At 46.0% G+C, this 19,302-nt stretch overlaps 1 protein-coding gene across 1 annotated transcript in view; it reads left to right on the top strand.

Moving 5' to 3' along the window:
* LOC126106701 (uncharacterized) overlaps positions 1-19,067 on the top strand; it is a 48,941-nt gene extending 29,874 nt beyond the window's left edge. The window contains exons 2-3 of the mRNA XM_049913081.1: positions 10,075-10,767; positions 18,529-19,067. Of these exons, the coding sequence (XP_049769038.1) occupies positions 10,092-10,767; positions 18,529-19,067 (1,215 nt within the window). The 5' untranslated portion in view covers positions 10,075-10,091. The remainder of the gene's footprint in view (positions 1-10,074; positions 10,768-18,528) is intronic.
* The last annotated feature ends 235 nt before the right edge of the window (positions 19,068-19,302 follow it).

The raw sequence follows: 19,302 nt of genomic DNA on the forward strand, positions 1-19,302 counted from the left end.
GAGCCATGTTGGCGATTCAGCTAAAGCCAGCAACACGGAGCCGTCGCAGACGACTTTTGTCTAGAAGCTTTCCTCTCGTTGACGACAAGGCGGGCCCACACTCCGGCGCTGCAACTCTTGCCGTCGTTCTGAGACACAGATGTCAGGTCGCTCTGCATCCCTCACACAGCCCTGTCTCGTGCCTTCGGATTGCCACATGATTGCCGGAACATCTCTCTCAGATACGATATGGAAGTGATGATGAGCTAAAAGAAGCGGGGCACTCCTGGTTGCCGACGCAACCGAAAACCTTTTATTCGACTGGAACAGAAAACTTGATGCAATGGAATGAGAAGTACTTCGATAAGGACAGTTACGTTGAAAAATTCCATCTTGTATGCATCTGTGAGTGGAATACATGCTTCGCAAGAAAATAGTTCGCTGTTACTTTTTGAATCACTCTCATATAACTAACAAAAACCAACTAGACTGACTCTTATCTCCTGCCATTAACTATCAATATGTGCAACTCCATCCTAACTGTGAAATTCAAAGGAATTAATCCACTACATTAGATGCGAAATATGACTACTATCTCTAAAAGTAAATCACAAAAAATCGCTGTCTCCCTAATCTACACATAAAGGCTCAAAATAAATGTCCTCTGTCTGCCACACATAGGTAGCTGTTACTTTGAGTACGAAACAAGCTGAAGTTTACAACACCTGTGCTTTAAAACGCCGGCCCCGGTAGCTGGTAGTCACAGCGTGGCCGTGCATGGGAGGGCTTTAGTTGGGTGGGCAGAGCGTCAGTTTGCCTGTGCTGTCCCTCTCGCACAAGATCAGGCTCGTCCACTGTTGTGCTTGTGGTATGGTTCTGCGACTGTCGTGGGGGAAAAACTCGGGTCTACTTTCCAGTAAAGAGCACGCAAATTCATGTAAAGGGCTGCTGTTACTTTATTCCTGTATTGCTAGTCTTGCCGTACACTGCTGAAAATACGCACGAAGCAGTTTAAATAACATTCCACAAGAGACCCCGATTCATAAGACGTAGATTGAAATTGTTAATGTCAATTACATTTTCAAATCACTTAATATTAGCGATAAATAATTACTCCTCTTGGCAACTTACTCACTTCTCAAGAAGCTTACCAATTCAGTCTGCAGCCTTAGACGCCTGCGGCCGTACTTGGCTACGGCTACCACACATCTCTAAAAACACAACACTTCCATGGCGCGTTTTCTTAACAACTCTTCAGCATATTGTGCCCGATAAAAACGCTAAAGCTCACTATCGTCCCTGATATTAACAATTGCCAACAGGTGATCATAGGATCACTACCAGGCCTCACAGTGGTCACCACCTCACTACTCTGTAAGCAACAGTGCTCACGTTTCACAAGCTTTGATGGGTCAGTGTCGAGGGAAAACGGTGGTGCCGTTAAGTGCCTGCTCAAGACAGGCCATCAGCAGTGCAGAGATGGTGACTGCAAGTGGACTGTCACGCCTTAAATCGCAACCAAGATTAAGTAATGACGGAATGTGCTACACACGATGAAAATCTGTACTTATTATGATTCCAGCAGTCGGCTCCAGTGCTCATGGATTCACTGTAAGACTTTTCTGTATCAAAATGGCCTTCGTAAATGTGCTTCCTGTCATTCTGTTTGAAAGTGGTAGTTTGGTTTTGCATCAACTGTTTAGGGGCTGATAAGCATGTCGAAAAATACGAATTACTTCGATCGTCCACTAAACAAGAAATAATTTCTTAGCCGGTCCTGCTTCTGGCAAAAATCGAAAATAACGAACACACTCTGTTGTACCTCTTCTAGCGGTATCAGTGATGCGTTATCACTATATCAGTTTTAAGTTACACCTTCACTGCGTCCCAGCCTCTCGTTTAATAGAAGCTATTTAGGTTGGAATAGTGGTTCTGAAAATACATGTAGACTTGACAGTCGAAAAATTGGGTCACTGACGAAACAACCAACATAACGTAGCTGTGTTGCAGGTCCTCTAAATACAAAAACCCCGTGGGGTACAGTCGTTTGACTACACATAATGGGTACCGCAAGAGACTACTAGAGACCAAAGGTCTTTATGGCTGTCATTCTAAGCGTCAACTAAACATGTCAGGAAACACATTGTTAGCGATGAGACACCCCATAACACTCATGAACTAACCTTAACTACAAGTGACACTCAAAAATTTCTGAGACAACGGATTAATTTACGTATATCGTAGAGTAATCCTCAGTCTAAATTAAATACTTGAGATAATATATGGAGTTACAAAGCTGTACGGCAAATAGAAAAAAGTTTTTCGCTTTCGAAAAGGTTTTTCATCCACATGCTGAACGTCGCTCAACGGTGAGTCGCTCTGGAAACTGGACATTGGACGAACCAGTAAAAAAACGATTAATGGCAACAAGCACTCTACAGAACTAAACATTAACAGCGAATCACTAGTAATATCATTGTTCTTATAACACAACAGCTACGCGTACACAAATTTGAACTTTAAATGACATGACCAACGTCGTCGTTCTGGACCTGGATTCAAACCCAGCACCTATCGCCATTGCTAACTAAGCTAAGCTTTGTTTGTGCCTTATCGCGACCCGATCACTAGACATAGAGAGACGTGAAGTATAGATGTTTGCACCAGTATCAGTTATCAATTCAGATCCTGAAAATAAATGACGAAAATGTTTGTACTGAACTGGGAATCCTGTCATAAGTCACCTTCCTGGGAACTACCCCCAACGACGTTTAATGTAGTGTCATTCGCAAGGAACAAGGTATGCTCATGTTTAAAATTGAAATGCCATCATGTAAAGCTTGTGACAGGGATGTGAACCCAGCACCTAATCGGATTGTTAACGAAGAAGTTAAATATCAAATATCAAATATCAAATGTTGGAATCTTCAATGACGATAGAATTGTTTTTGCCTTACTGGGATTCGAACCCAGCTTCTAGCGCCGTCGTTTTCTAGCCAGGAACAGACGATAAATAGCTATTGTTGGTTCACCAGTAGCGAGATGTGCACATGTTTAGCTAGACATCAGGCGACGAAAAGTTCGCTGCTGAATGGAATTAAAACCCCGCACACGTGGTCATGAAGACACTGTAACTACCAAATTCTTTTCCAATAATAGCTAGGAGTGCCATGTTTGTACTTTCAATGATGTGATGGAAAATACTCTGCTGGCTAGAAGTTGATTCCACAACATATCATCGTTGGTGATCACAACGAACACTTCAAACCCAAATTCGTTTTCGCTAGTAGGATGGAGATGAATGTTTGAACTTAAAAAGATGTAAGGAAACGTTTGATCTTGTAACGTTGTGATATAAAGCTCATGATGTGGCTGTGAGTTGAAACGAACACTTTACAGCTGACAACGGACGAAGAGATGTTGAAAATGCAACTATTTTTCACTAGTAGTTCTGAGTGCACATGCTAGGGCTTCAAATGAAATAATGAATATTTTGTGCTGGTTAGGATTCGAAAGCAGATAGGTGCCTTTCGAGGAGGCCTAGAATAGTTTGCAATCTTGGGGAACACAGCGAAATCGAATTCGAATCCCAGTCCAGCACCACAGTTTTCAACGTCTCAGTTTCAAATAAAGTAAGAGCCTTGTGAACTTACATGGCCATTGGTTCATTAAATGCTTGCTGGTGATAGTCTCTACCTTCCAGGGTTTCTCCATCTGTCACAGCTCAAACGAATGCCGCTCTGCCCCAGTCGGCTGCGAAGGGATGTTATCTTTACTGCGGATATTAAACTACGGAGCATACTGGCGTTCTGAACGTGGCGTTACTAGGAGTGAAGGAGAGTTACTTGTGTGCATTAAAAATCTACGCCTGAAGTGAGATGTGAACCTACACGTTTTACACATCAATACAAGATTAAGCCACCAGACCACAGAACCCCCTGCCAGGCACATAATTATGAATTGCAGAGTATTCATTTAGATGTAGATGCAGATGTCAAGGGACGGGTAATAGGAAGGAGGGCGGGATCTGGGAATGGATAGAAGTGCAGAAGTGCAAAATATAAGCGTGAAATTCTTGCAAAGTATTGCTTACTTAGATGTGTGCCACAGTTCGTTTTATCTTAGGACCGAGAGATAAGGAAGGACTGTTTTCAGAACGAAGAATGGGTTATAGGGAAGGGGAGATCAAAGAATACGGTTTCATAGGTGTTGAGAGGAATGATAGAGAGTAAAGACAGCAGCAATTAAAAGAGAAAATGTAGCGTCAATGGAAACCGCTAGATTTGTTTATAAAGTTTTGGGGGAATGGAATAGAAGGGCACTTGCGGCGATAGTCCCAGAGAGAGTGTGAGAGAGAATAGAGGAGATATTAACAACGAGTCAACATAATATGAAATCGTTTGCGTATTGTGTGGAGGACGGAGGGTGTATTCATGGATGGAGGGGAAGAGAGAGATGTATTTGAAATAACAAAATCTACTGTGACAGTCCATCTACGCTGATTAGTTGGTAAGTATCCGGACAGGGTATAAATGAAATCAAAATAGAATATTTAACAAACTGTATATTCAAAAGAAACCCACTTGAATTAAAAAGGCAACTCAAAGGAAAACTAACCCATATTGTATATTTTCTGTTGCCACGCGATCTTCCACTAGCTCCCAATGAGGAGAAATGACGAAAAAGAAGACATAACAAAACATTTAAAGGACTCTAATATTTTATCCAGAATCCTTCATTATTTTATACTATCATGCGGCTTGGCATAGAATGTATAAGCCGTCGGACGTAACAGCCTGAAGAAGCAACTTCCTCCCAAGTTTCCAGGACGCAGTTCCAAAGAGCGTTCGCAGTAGTTGGTTCGTTTCGTGGCCAGTTCTGTTAATGTTCTGGCGGCCGCGGCCCACATGTTCTCCATGGGCTTCATATCATCCGCCCGTGGCGGCCAATCCATGACGACGCCAATCGTGGAGAGCCGCTGCTGAACAAATGCAGACTCGTGAATGGGAGAATGGTCCTCTTACAATGTGACGTCCCCTTCTGCGTACAGCATTCGCACTGATGGAAGCATCACATTTTCCAATATGTGGGCATACTGCACGCTGTCCCGAGTTCCTTCTATCCTGTGAAGAATTCCCTTCCCTCTCGCAGAAATCCAACCCCAGCAGGTAACAGATCGCCGGCCGCTTCTTCTCGTCATGGTTAAATATTCGCGTCGATGGAGAGTCCCTTGCGGCCTGTAAACGATTCGTGCATCGTCGTTACTGGTGGAAAACATCTTCTCATCAGTGAAAATGACGTTGTCCCATGACGTCCTCAGATGGAGCTCCGCAAATGCTAGCCGGTATAAAACGTCTTCGCTGAGCTCTTGTTTCACAGCGGATCGTCGTGCACGCAGTCCAGCGTCCCTCAGCCTTCGGCGAATCGTGTTACTGGAGCCGGGAAGTTGGACTCCCGCCGCAACTGCTTCGCGTTCAGAAAGGGATTTTCTCTGCTCCTAGACACTAGGTCCCTGTCTTCCTGCTGTGAGCTCACTCTCTTCCTGCCTGAGCCAGGAGCCCTGTTGGTGGTGCCTCTTTCAAGGCAGATCCTCCACCATCTCGTAGCAGTGGCATGTGGTACGCTGTACCATCTGCCAGCTTCTCTGATGGAACATCCTCCTCCTTCAATGAGAGCGACGGCTCTATCTCGAATAGACCTCTCCCAGTGAGCCATTACGGCAGACAGCCTGACGTGTATTTCTGCTTGCCGCTCTTATACTGATGCAAGGAGAGGAGGTAAACATATTTACGTCAAACGGAGCGGCAGAGGCATGCGACGCAGCCGTGCTGGCTCGTCCCGGGCTGTTGGCCCACCGACGCCACCGCCAGCTCGCTCACTTGCGTCTCGCCTCGGCCAGCCTGGCTGGCCCGCAGCTCGCGAGCCGCGGCTGGTACAGACCCGGGCCGCAAGGCCACGATCACCCCTTGAAGGATCAAAAGTTACACCTAACCTACCCATGTCTGTAGTATAAACTAACGCAGCTACAGATATTATGCTATAACATGTGCGGGCACACCTACAGTTGACGAGTCATTCAAATATTTGACGAACAATACGTTCAAAAATACATTCATTTTAAACATAGCTACCACAAAATATTTCACCTAGCTAGCAATAGCGCTCTGCATTAGATATAGCCTTAAGAAAACGTTTAGTCAACCACGACACCTAAGCGGAATGTAAAAGTAAACAGGTTTGGCGGCAGCTTCTCCAAATAATAGTATATACGTAGTATGTTTTGTGCACTTATAAAATGTACTCACTGTCTCTGAAACAATATGTGCTGCACGACGGAAATTACTTTCTGCCGAGGCACTTCATTTATATCTCAATGATACACGACTACTAGAGAACATTGCTCTTTACGGCAGTCAGTCCACTTGTAAATTAACACCATGATATCGCAGATATTATGCAACACGTTACTAGGGATGAGAAGGGCCTTAATGTTTGCAACTAAACATGCTACTCCTAGCTACTACTGAATAAGAATTTGATTATTAACGTGCCTTCATAACCATGTGTGCGGCGTTCGACTCTGTCAGCATAGACGTTTTCGTCGCCTTATTTCTAGTTAAACGTGCGCACATCTCGCTAATGGTGGACCAACCTTGGACATTTCTCGTCTGTTCCTGGTTACACAACGATGGCGGTAGTCGTCGGGTTCGAATCCCGGTCAGGCAATGCAACTTGAGTCGTCATTTAATGTTCCAACGCCACTACTGGTGACAAACTGTGATATCTACATTCTGATTTTACGTACTTACTCAAGAATCCGATTAAATGCTGGGTTTGCATCCTTGTCACCAGCATTACATGACGGCCTTTCAGTTTTAAACATGTGCATCCTTTGTTCCTTGACAATGCAACAGTATACAACGTCTTTCGAAGTTAATTACCAAGAAGGTAATTGTCATGTCAGGGTTCCTGGTTTCGTACAAACATTATCGTCATTTACGTTCAAGTTGAGAATTGACAACTGATACTGGTGCAAACGTCAATATTTGACGTCTCTTTCTGCCGAGTGATAGTAACTCGACAAGGCACAAAACTTTGCTTGGTTAACAATGGCTTTACGTTCTGGGTTTGCGTCCTGATCCAGAACGAAGACGTTGGTCATATCATTTAAAGTACAACTTTATGTACAAGTAACTGTTTGAGTAATGTGAACAATGATAGTACTTGTGATTCGCTGTTAATGTTTGGATTTCCGTAGAGTGCTCGCCGCTGTTAATAACTTCTTCTTTTAACTGCTTAGTACTACATAAAGTTGATGCGATACCACTCGCCTTTGAAGGTTGAATGACGTTCAGCATGTGTTAGGTAAACTTTCTAGACAGCAAAGAACTTGTTTCCAATTGCCATACAACTTTATAAATCCATATACTCAAATATTTAATTGTGCCTAAGGATTACTGAACGCTTATGTGACAGAATTAGTTGTCACATAACGTTTGAAATGTCACTTATTGTAATTAAGTTTAGTTTACAAACGTTGAGGATTATCTGATCTCTTCTGTACTATCGTGGTGTTACTTTACATCTGGACACACTGTCATAAAGACCAGTGTTCCCTGGTAGTCTCTATCAGTACCCATTGTGTATCTTACGACGACTGTACTGTGGAGGGTTGCGACGACGTGCAACGCAGATATGCTATGTTGGTTGCATACATTCAGGTGCAGCCTACACATTGGAATTCAGGGTGACCCACTTTTTTTGCTGTCGAGTGTACATGTTCAGCGTGGAGTCCTTCTGAATGGGTTCAGAGTAGAGTCGTAATAGTTGTTTCAGCGCAACCTGAGAGATGTAAAATTGAGCCTATATTTTCAGGCACGAAACAGCCAGTTCTATAAGCTACTTTCTTAATAGCATTAAATTAGAAATGGACTACATTAAGTTGGTTGCAAATAGATGGCTTCGTCCATGCTGAAATGTTGCTGAAAGCACGATTACACTGCGCTGCAGAGGATTTTATAGGGGAAGTAGAAGCATGGCTTCTTTATTAATTTTTTCTAAGCATTTTACGTATGGTAGGATAGATAAACTGCTCTAACAAAGACCTTAAGTGTTTTACCGTGTCTGGTACGATGCCTTTGTGTAAATTGTCACACATTAATGCCCAACTTCCATCACAAAGCCTGCTTATAGATCCATCTGGATAATGTCATTCACATTGTGAATCCTCCATCACATTCGTCATTAAGCGTTCGTGTAAGGCCTCCTATATGGCTACCAGTTCTTTCTTTCTACTGCCTGGCATAACGTAACTGGAGTACATAAAGGTTTTAAATATTTCCTCTTGTTTATGTAAGCTTTCACATTGTTATGAAGTTTTGCAGAATGCAAAAGTTGCCACCGCACCCTCGTTGTTCTAATATCACAGTATGAGTTGGAATATTTCGACTGACCCTAGCTGACATTTGCAGTAAATTTTCAAGCAACTGGCTCAATTTGTAGCTCGTTAATGTTACTATGGTTTCACCTCATTGTAGGTTGTAAAAAAAAAAACACACACACAAACACACAAACACACACACAAACACACACACACACACACACACACACACACACACACACACACACACACACACAAACACACAAACACACACACACAAACACACAAACACACACACACAAACACACACACACACACACACACACACACACTAGATGCAAACTGTTGTCAGAACACATTTCTGTAGTAATGTCTTTAGTCACTTACTGTATGTGATTGCTTATGGGAGTTCTGCAGCTTTTAGTGGATTAACCTGTAATAATTTCACCAGTGTGTGTTCCAGAACGTTATCTGCAAGAAAAATACAAATTACGAGATGCTCTTCATCACTGCCATAAAACATGAGTTGGCAGTATGTAACTGCACTACTTACAGGTCGCCGATTGCATGCTGAATGAATTTGGTTCATACTTTCACGTTGAAACTCAACAGGTTTCTTATACTGAACTGGTTTTTTTTCTAGTTTTAGGTAATAACTATCCAGTACATTGAAATTTTTGCTCTCTACATGGATGGCATTAATGAAAACATATCCCTACTTTCAGTACTCTATTTGCATTGGAAGGGTCCCTGTTTGGTATAATTGATGTTTCTGAAAGCTTATTCCTCCATAGCGCATGCAGCAAGCGCAAGGGTAACTTTGTCATCCCACTTGCAATAGCGTGCAATTGAATGAGGTCATTCGCCCCTTACTCCAGTGCTTGTGAGTCAGAAAATAATACTCTGGAGAGGGATACGCATGTGGTAACTGTGGTAACAAAGCACAGCAATGTGCAACTAAGTGCTCCATGTTGTCAAATGATTCATTGATTAATACTCTTACAAATGGCCCATGTTCTTCAGTTTTCAACCCTCTCTTAATAGCCACACGTTGACAGCACTGCTTCCAAATAGATTTAAGTGCAGACTGTGCAGTCGACTGAGTGAAGGCTTCACGCATCCTCCATCGTTATTTTTCTTTTCTTTTTCTTTTTTGTTTTTTTTTTTCCTCGACCGCTGTCCGGCAGGTCTTTGTCACTGCCTGCAACAAAAGCCGCGCTACCTTGCCTAGTGCGACCCTGCGGAAGCGACCTGAAAGCACTACGCACTGTGCCCGTCACTATCAGCTCTGCCTGTGAACCTCTGAGCACTCACACAGAAGTGTGCCACAAATCGCTTCTAGATATAGTAGCTGTATCCACTTAGATCTACCACAGCTTCAAAACTGAAATAACACAAAAAGTAAAGAAAGCAAAAAATACAAAAGTGGCAACAAAGGTTTTCGTCAGCTTGAAGGCAGAGAACCAATGAAACGAGTATGTGTTTACCCAGATGTAAAAAATGAAGTGAGGTGTCTCTGGCACCCTGTAAGAAGTTGATTCACACCGGGTAGACAAGTATGGAGAGATTCTACAGACTGAACAGCAATACAGCTTAGCTTTAATGTATTATTGCTTGACATTCATGTACATACTATAAATGAAACAGATATCACTAAAATCTGTAATGAAGCTTTCTTACTCTTATGAATAGCCGGTAAATTTGTGTGTTGACAGAGGCAGCAACAACAGCGATGGCAGGGATGGCTGGGATGGACAACTTATCGTACGACATGCTGCTCTCTACCTTTTCCTTCCTGCCGGTCCCAGACTTGGCCAAGTACGCTGCAGTGTCCAGCCAGTGGCACGGAATTGTGACGGGCTACACACACCTGTGGAAGGGCAAGACGTACACCACCTGCAGAAGACCGAGCGAATCTGCAGAGACTCGTGCCGTCCTGCGCATCCTGCCACCGCTGCAGCACCTGATCATCGAGCTGGCTGACCAGTTTGCAATCCAGTTTGACTACCCACAAATGACGCTGTCACTGACTGACACAAGAGGCTTAGAGGAGTTTCCGAAATTGACTTGCGACTTTTTGTTGGCGAGAGGAGACATCGTGAGCAACATCCTGTCCTCTCAGTCGTCTGTAGACTTAGCGGCGCTACGGAACCTGCAGATCCTCAGATTGCCGCCAGTCAACGTAGCGGACCCTCCTGTCTTCAGACCTGAGCCCGTGGTCAGGTCTGCTCTGCAGCAGTGCCCGAATCTCACAGGGCTGTTCATCTGTGCAGACCACCTGTCGGCGGACTACCTCGACACACTGGAGGGACTCGACCGGCTGCACACTCTTGAAATTGTGTGCCCCAGACTGGATAAACTGGCGTTCTTGCGGCATTGCTCAAATTCGCTGGAGGTGCTGCATCTCTGTAAGTTGTGTGTGTGTCTACTTTTTGTACGTTTAGCGCGCGCGCTCGTGCGTGCGTGCGTGATCTGCTCGCATTTATGCTTTCAGTGATACATATATTGACCCTAAATACAAGTGACACAGTTTACATTTTTATACGGGTAATGTAACCTACACTCCTCCACACAAAGCAAGACAACCTCAGTGAGTACGTAGTCTACAATCATCAGATCAGGAGTAATTTTAAATCCTATGAAAGGTTAACAAAGAAGAGATGACAAACTGAAATGAAGTTAAAAGGGTGCAGTAACCAACTTGATATTTAGTAACCCCCTCGCACCTATTCCACTGTATGGAGGCATGCAACTGAATACTCAGATGCACAGTGACACTAAGAAATCACCTGAGGTAACCAGAGACAGAAGCTGTGTTGATCCTAGTAGATGTATTTCCTCTCATCAGCATGGCTTTCCATCAAACAATGGTTACTTCATCAGAGCAGCGCACAACCCTGAAAGTCCAAGTCACAACCTCAGAATAAGCTTTTCTCCCATTAATTTTTTTCGTTCACTTCATATATCTGGCAATTTAAACAAAACCAATCAGTTACAAGCTAGCTAATATACACACAATAATTTTTGTAAAAATGCACATCTTGTTTCTAATTATGTCACATGCATTGAAAATATACGTCCTTACTTACCGATATTGCATAAAAATAAAGTTATAATGCTTTTGAGTTTAAACAAATTTTACTAAAAATTTATGAAATTTATTCACAATTGTGGAACCTTTCTACCTTTAGGTGCGTAAGATAAGATTTTACCCGTTGGTGACACATGAAAAATTGTTGTAGGTGGGGGCTCAGATTTCCCACTTGTCATGAGTGAGAACTCCTGGTTTGAGTCCTGTCTGGCACAAATTTAAATGTCACCAATAGATAATATCTCAACATTTAATGTCAGATTCCACAACCGTGAATAAATTTCAAATTTAGTAAAGCTCCAAGATCGTAATGAATTTCGTCCTTCAGAAATTGTTAAAAATGTCTCTATAAAACCCAGATTATTAAGTATTTACGAGGGGTTTCCAATGAGTAATGCAACACATCTTTTTCTGTGCCAATTTGGGTGGAAAAAATGAGTTTGTGGGACATCAAGGAATATTCCCGTTTCATCCCCTAGAGTTTCATAAAGTTCAGATTTGTGGCTCTATACGAAGTCTTATAAACGGTAACGGAGTTGCTATCCAAGGAGAGAGCTGTCACATTTTTTTTTGGGGAGGGGGGGGTGGGGAAACATACCGTAGCTGTTTTTGCTGTACCGTCTCGTAATGTTTTGTGGTCCTGACTGGATGAGGAGAGGGTGGTGAGATAGGTGAGTATTCAGTTTGCTCTAGCTACAACAGAATACGCACAAATGGTTGATCCCCCAGCGGGTCCGTGGGTTAGAATAGGCCTGTGGTATTCCTGCCTGTCGTAAAGGGTGACTAGAAGGATCATCATACGTTTCGGCCTTTATGTAATGGCCCCCAGTAGGGTTTGACCTCCATATTTCAAAATTATTCCGAAGAGTGAGCCAATTACGGAAGGTCGCCTCAAATGGTGAATTGTGTCCATAGTGCGTTGAGATCTTTAGCCCCCTTTCTCGTCGTCGCAATGCATCCCTGCTCATTCTCAATCTCTTGGGCGAGGATACATTCCTGGATGCGATTTCCCCCATGCACTATGGAGTGTCGCTTTCGGCGCCGACGACGACCGTTGACTTCTTTGCGCCTGATATCCAGCACAGTAGCCAGTCTGGTGTGATGGTGCTCCCATGTACCCTGTTGGCTGTAGCCCCCCAACAACGCAGGGATGGCTCTGCTGATGCCTGCGCCATTAACACCCCACGTATGCCAAGGAGTAGATGCCCATCCCCCTGGGGCATTGGAACTCCCAGCAATGGCCATCCTGCCAGGTGGCCCTTGCTGAGGGTGGGTGGCGCCCGTGGGGAAGGCCCTTGGTCGGAGTGAGTGGCATCAGGGTGGATGACCTACAATGAAGTGTGGTACATCATATCTTGCTGGTGGCCAGCCACCAGCAGTCTCTAAGTGCTTAATTCAACACACAGAAGTATCTATACTAACATGGTATCTGTTCTTTCGGACATGTCCAAAAGAACAGATACCATTAGTGACCATGCAGCTCGTTAGAATGAAATTACAATGAAATGAACACCCTTAGCTGCTTACAGGGGTTGACATACGTCAACGAGGACAGATGAAAATGTGTGCCCCGACCGGGACACTAACCCGGGATCTCCTGCCTACATGGCAGACGCTCTATCCATCTGAGCCACCGAGGACACAGACGATAGTGCGACTGCAGAGATTTCTCTCTGGCACGCCTCCCACGAAACCCACATTCTCAACGTATCGTCCTGCACTACATTCGTAGTGTCCCCACCCATTATACTCATTACTCGCGGCGCGTTGCCGATTCCCGCAAGAGTTCGAGCACTGTTTGTGCATTCGCACAGGAGGAGGAGATGGTCAAATGGCTGGTGAGCCGTAACTATATATATATATATATACTTAGATGGTATCTGTTCTTTCGGACATGTTGACGTGTCAACGTCTGTAAGCAGCTAAGGGTGTTAATTTCATTGTAATTACACAGAAGTATGACTGCAAATCATTCCCCTCCCTGCCCACAACATGGAAGGAGCGAAAGGCTAAGGATGGCAGTGGGACTTATTCGCCCTAATACCCGTTTTGTATGAGGGTTGATGGGGACTCTTTCATGACGATCAAGCCTCAGTTCTTTGTAGAGCATTTAGAGGACATTTGGAGGTGGAGCGCTTGTACAAAATGCGCTCTGGGTCAGTCTTGATCAAAACAGCATGCCCTATCACAGGCGCTCGTCACCTCTTACAAGCCGGGGGATGTTTCTACTTCCATCACGCTCCATGACAGCTTGAATATGGTTGAGGGTTTTATATTCCACAGGGATCTTCTTTCATAGTCTGATGTTGAACTGGGTGCGAACCTAGAATGACGAGGTGTTCACTTTGTCTGACGCATCCATCGGGGTCTGAGGGATAATCAGGTTGCCACTGCTGCCTTCATCTTGCCCTTTGGGGGTGACCCATTACCCGAAAAGGTCAAGGTGATGGTTTACCGCTGTACTGTAAAGCTATATATCCCTCCCCCATACGGTGTTTTAAATGCTGAAAGTTTGACCAAATGTCTTACTGGTGTACTTCCAGCCTCACATATCGAGATTGCGGGCACCCATCACATCCCCATAGTCCATGTGCCCCACCTCCCATCTGCGAGAGCATCATTGACTTTGCTCACCAGACTCCAGAGTTTGAGAAAAAGAGAAGAAAATCGTGGAATATAAGACCCTGGACTGACTGACCTACACTAAGGCTAAGCATAAGTTTGAATGCCTCCATCCTGTTCATCTGACCACCTCTTATGCCGTTGCTACAACTGTTCTAGCCCCATCAGCTCCACCTACCCCAGTCACCTGAGAGCTGGAAGACTACACCTGCCCCCCACTGGACGGTGGGGGCAATTCCCATCCTGTTGCTCCCACACCACTTACTTCAGGAGCAACACACCCCCCCCCCCCCCTACCATTGGGGAAGTTCGTCCCCAGTTCTAACCTGGAGAAGCCTTCCCCTTCTTAGGCTCCTATCGCTTGGAAGGGGTCCCTTGGGTCCCTCCCTTCCCAGGTTTCCACCCGTGGGAAAGGTGACGCCTGCTAGTGGCTGAAGTGCCCAAAAGTACCTGGTCATAGGGTTTCACTATCCTCCTGTTATGGAGACTGATCCAGTGAAGCCCTCCCAGCCAGAGAAACCAAGGTAGCAGCGAGTCAAGTCCCAGAAGAAGACCTCTGAGACTAAGGTACTTGCCGTGGCACCCATCTCTTCGGCGAGGATACATTCCTGGATGCGGTTTCCCCCATGCACTATGGAGTGTCGCTTTCGGCGCCGACGACGACGGTCCACTTCTTTGCGCCCAACACTACCAACAAGCTCTGCATCTGAGGCTGAGGTGGAGATTCGGGTGTCCGCTGAGGACCTAGATCTCGCCAGGCCCTCAGACACAATGGATGTGGATTGCACAGGTACTAAATTGGTGGCATCAGGTGACCCAGCAGTGTAACATGCCTCCTCGGTCCCTTCACGCCTTTTTCGGCTGCAGACAGTGTCATTCTCCAGTGGAATTGCGGCAGTTTTTTCCACCACCTTGCTGAGCTCCGACAACTTCTCAGTCTTCAGCCTTCCTTCTTTGTTTCCAGCGAAGCAAATCCCCACCCTCCGTGGCTGTTTTATAATAAGAATTGGGCAGCTTATCAGAGGGTATATGGATCTGTGTCTACGTCCTTAACTCTCTTGACAGCAAGAGTGTCCCTCTTTAAAAACCTGTAGAAGCTGTCGCTGTTAGGGTGTGGGCGCCTCAGGCTGTTACTGTCTGCAGTCTCTACCTTCCACCGGATGGTGATGTCCCACAGCATGTATTGCGTGAGCTGATAGCCCAACTGCCACCACCTTTTACATTACTGGGCGACTTTAATGCCCATGACCCTTTGTGGGGTGGATTGATGGCAACAGGCTGAGGCACTGTTGTTGAGCAATTGCTTGCACAGCTCGACCTTCCCTCTTAAATAATGGTGCCTCCACCCATTTCAGTGTGGCACATGGCACGTACTCAGGCATCGACCTTTCAGTCTGCAGCCATAGTCTTCTACCATCTGTCCAATGGAGTGTGCATGACTACTTGTGTGATAGTGACCACTTTCCAATCTTTCTGTCATTGCCACAGCGTCCCTCTTCTGGGCGCCACCCCAGATGGACTTTGACTAAGGCTGTCTGGGACTCATTCGCCTCCATTGCTAGTAGTGAACCTCTTTCTCACAACACTACTGATGTGGTGGTTCACACGTTAACCACTGGGATTGTTTCTGCAGTAGAATGTGCAATTCCCTGTTCTTCCGGGTCCCCTCGGCAGAGGACTGTGCCTTGGTGGTCACTGGAGATGGCTGAGACGATTAGAGATGGCAGGTGGCCCCCCCAACATCATAAGGGGTACCCAACACTGGAACACTTCCTTACCTTTAAGTGGCTCCATGCCCAAGCCCGATGCCATATTCACCAATGGAAGCAGGTGTGGTGGGAAATGACGTCTCCACCATTAGCATCAGTACCTCTCTCACGCACCACCCTGAATCGTACAATACTACATTCAGTGAGAGGGAATTCCAAAGTGCCCTAGCTGCTTGCCCTGATACCGCTCCCAGGTCGGATCGCATCCACTATTAGATGCTCAAACACCTCTTGGTGGACTGCCAGCGACACTTCCTAGACCTTTTCGACTGTATCAAGGTTGAGGTTAAGTTCCTGTCTCAATGGTGGGAAAGCATTTTCATCCCAGTGTTGAAGCCTGGCAAGAACGTACTGGAGGTGGACAGCTACTGCCCCATTAGCATCGCAAACGTTCTGTGCAAGTGCTCGAATATATGGTGAGCTGGAGGTTGAGTTGGCTACTTGAGTCTCGGGGCCTTCTGGTTCTGTCTGAGGGTGGGTTCTGTAAGGACCGCTCTGCGACTGATAATCTGGTCTGCCTGGAGTCTGCTACCCATACGGCATTTGCCCGCCATCAGCATCTGGTTGCTGTCTTTTTTGACATGCGGAAGGCGTATGATACAACGTGGCAACATCACATCCTCACCACGATTCATGAGTGGGGTTTTATGGGCCTGCTCCCGATTTTTATTCAAAATTTTTTATCTCTTCGTTCCTTCTGTGTGCAAGTTGGTTCCTCCCAAGTCCAGGAGAATGGGTCCCTCAAGTATGTCTTGAGTGTCTGCCTCTTTTTAGTTGCTATCAACGAGCTAGCTGCAGCTGTGGGAATGTCTCTATCGGCTTCTTTGTATGCTGATGACTTTTGCCTGTATTATAGCTCCACTGGCATTGTGGTTGCTGAATGGCAGCTAGAGGGTGCTAACCGCAAGGCGCAGTCTTGGACCGTATCACGCAGCTTCATTTTTCGGCCGCCAAGACTTGCGTCATGCACATCTACTGGCGTCGCACTGTTCACCCTGAACCTCGGCTTTATCTTGACAGGGAAGCTCTTGCTGTGATGGAGATGCATCGGTTTTTGGGATTGCTTTTTGATGCACAGTTGACTTGGCTCCCTCATATTTGGCAGCTTAAACAAATGTGCTGGAGCTGTCTTAACGCTGTTTATTGCTTGAGTCACACCAGCTAGGGTGCCGATCTGTCTATGGCATATACACTGGAGCAGCAAAGAAAGTGGCATAGACATGAGTATTCAAATGCAGAGAAACGTAAACAGGCAGAATATGGCGCTGCGGTCGGCATAGTTTGAACATGGTGTTGTAGTCGGAGCGCGAGAGATGGGACACAGCATCTGAGGTAACAATGAAATGGGGGATTTTACCGTATGACCATTTCACGAGTGTACCCTGAATATCAGGAACCCAGTATAACGTCAAATTTCTGATATCATTGCGGGAGGAAAAAATCCTGCAAGAACATGAGCAACGACGGTTGAAAACAATCGTTCAACGTGAGATAAGTGCAACCCTTCCACAAATTGATGCAGATTTCAATGTTGGGCCGTCAATAAGTGTCAGCTTGTGAACCATCCAATGAAACATCGTCGATATGGGCTGAAGGCCCGCTCATGTACTCTTAATGATTGCATGACACAAAGCTTTATGCCTCCTCTGGGCATGTCAACACTGACACTGGACTGTTGTTGACTGGAAACATTTTGCCTGGTTAGACAAGTCTCGTTTGAAATTGTATCAAGTGGATGGACATCTGTGGGTATGGAGACAACCTCATGACTCCATGAATTCCACATGTCAGCAGGGGACTGTTCGAACTGGTGGAGACTCAGTAATGGTGTGGGGCCTGTGCAGTAGGAGTGACATGGGGACCCCTGATACGTCTAGATACGACTCTGACAGGTGGCACGTACGTAAGCGTTGTGGCCGATCACCTGCATCCATTCGTGTCCATTGTGCACTGTGACCAACTTGGTAAACTCCAACAGGAAAATGCGTCGCCGCACAGCCCAGAATTGCTACACAGGGGCTCCAGAAACAGTCTTCTGAGTTCAAACACTTCCGCAGGCCACTAAACTCTCTTGATACGAATATATTGAGCATATCTGGGATGCCTTGCAATGTGCTGTTCAGAAGAGAACTGAACCCGTTTGTACTCTCACGCATTTATGGACAGCCCTGCAGGATTCACGGTGTCAGTTCCCCCCACCATTGCTTCAGACATTAGTAGAATCCATGTTGGAGCACTTCTGTGTGCTCATGGGAGCCCTACACGATATTAGGCAGCGGTTCTTTGGGTCTTCAGTGTATTTGGTGGCTTCGGTATTTAAATGATGTAGATATTGGATTTGAGCGAAAAACTGAAAGGTGAAGAAATCACCATAAGATGATTCGTACTAGTGACAAAGGCAAGACATAAAATCGCCTTACCTTTTGTGAATTGAAATTCTTCAGAGAGCAGTTTTTTCAAGAATGTGAGAGTTGCAGTGAACTGGTTCAGCAGGTGGATGGGGAGGGGGTGTTAATTAAAAATATTCGATTGCAGGGTGTTCTTGTCAGCAAAGAGGTTTTGAAGCAGATCATGTTCATATAAATTGGAACTAGTTAGTGCAATATCTCTATGGTAGTGGTGAAATGAGTATTACCGAGTACTGTGAAGAGACGACAGTCGAGTAACGGCACCCTCTCGACCGGCAGGTTGCATTGGCGTGCCGCAACAGGAGTACACGGAGCTGCGGCGACTGGCGAACCTGCGGAGGCTGCGGCTACACGAGTGCCAGGTGGCGGAGGGCGAGCTGCGGCTGGCGCTGGAGGCCCTGGGCTCGCTGGAGGCGCTCCAGCTGGACCGCTGCTGCCTGGTCCGCGACCTGTCCCTGCTGTGGCGCTGCGCCCGCCTGCGCCAGCTGCGCCTCACGCTGCCGCCCGTCGCGGGCGCCCCTCTGGTGCTGAGGGACCCTCGCCTGCAGGGGCTGCAGCTCAACCCGCGCGTGCGCATGTCGGTGGACGCCGACCAGGTGTCGCTGCGCCTGCGCACCATCAGCGTGTACGCGGACGGGCTGCCGGATGCGCTGCAGCTGCTGCAGGCCCTGGGCGTCGACGCCGGCAGCCTGGGCCAGCTGGCCACCCTGCCGCGCTGCCCGCAGCTCAGCCACCTCTGCCTCAACCTCCTGGTCGGTAGCGGCGGGCCCCAACACTCGGTCGTGTGGGTCCATATAAAGTTGACGAGTTCTACGTAAAGATGACGGACAAAGTAAAGCATTGAAGCCTGACGCTCTCTACTTGGGATAAGAGCTGACTTGGAACGACTGCAACAAAAAAAAATAAAGGTAGGTAAATGTCTCTAGCCCCAGTAGAAAATGAAAAAAAAAACACAGGAAACCATACCACTAGACAGTCCAAAACAGGCATCGACCTTAGTCTAATGTTTTTGAGGTGCAATAATTACAATAAATTTATCAGCAATTCCATGGG

Source organism: Schistocerca cancellata, chromosome 10 (genome assembly GCF_023864275.1).
Source record: "Schistocerca cancellata isolate TAMUIC-IGC-003103 chromosome 10, iqSchCanc2.1, whole genome shotgun sequence".
Classification (NCBI taxonomy): Eukaryota; Metazoa; Arthropoda; class Insecta; order Orthoptera; family Acrididae; genus Schistocerca; species Schistocerca cancellata.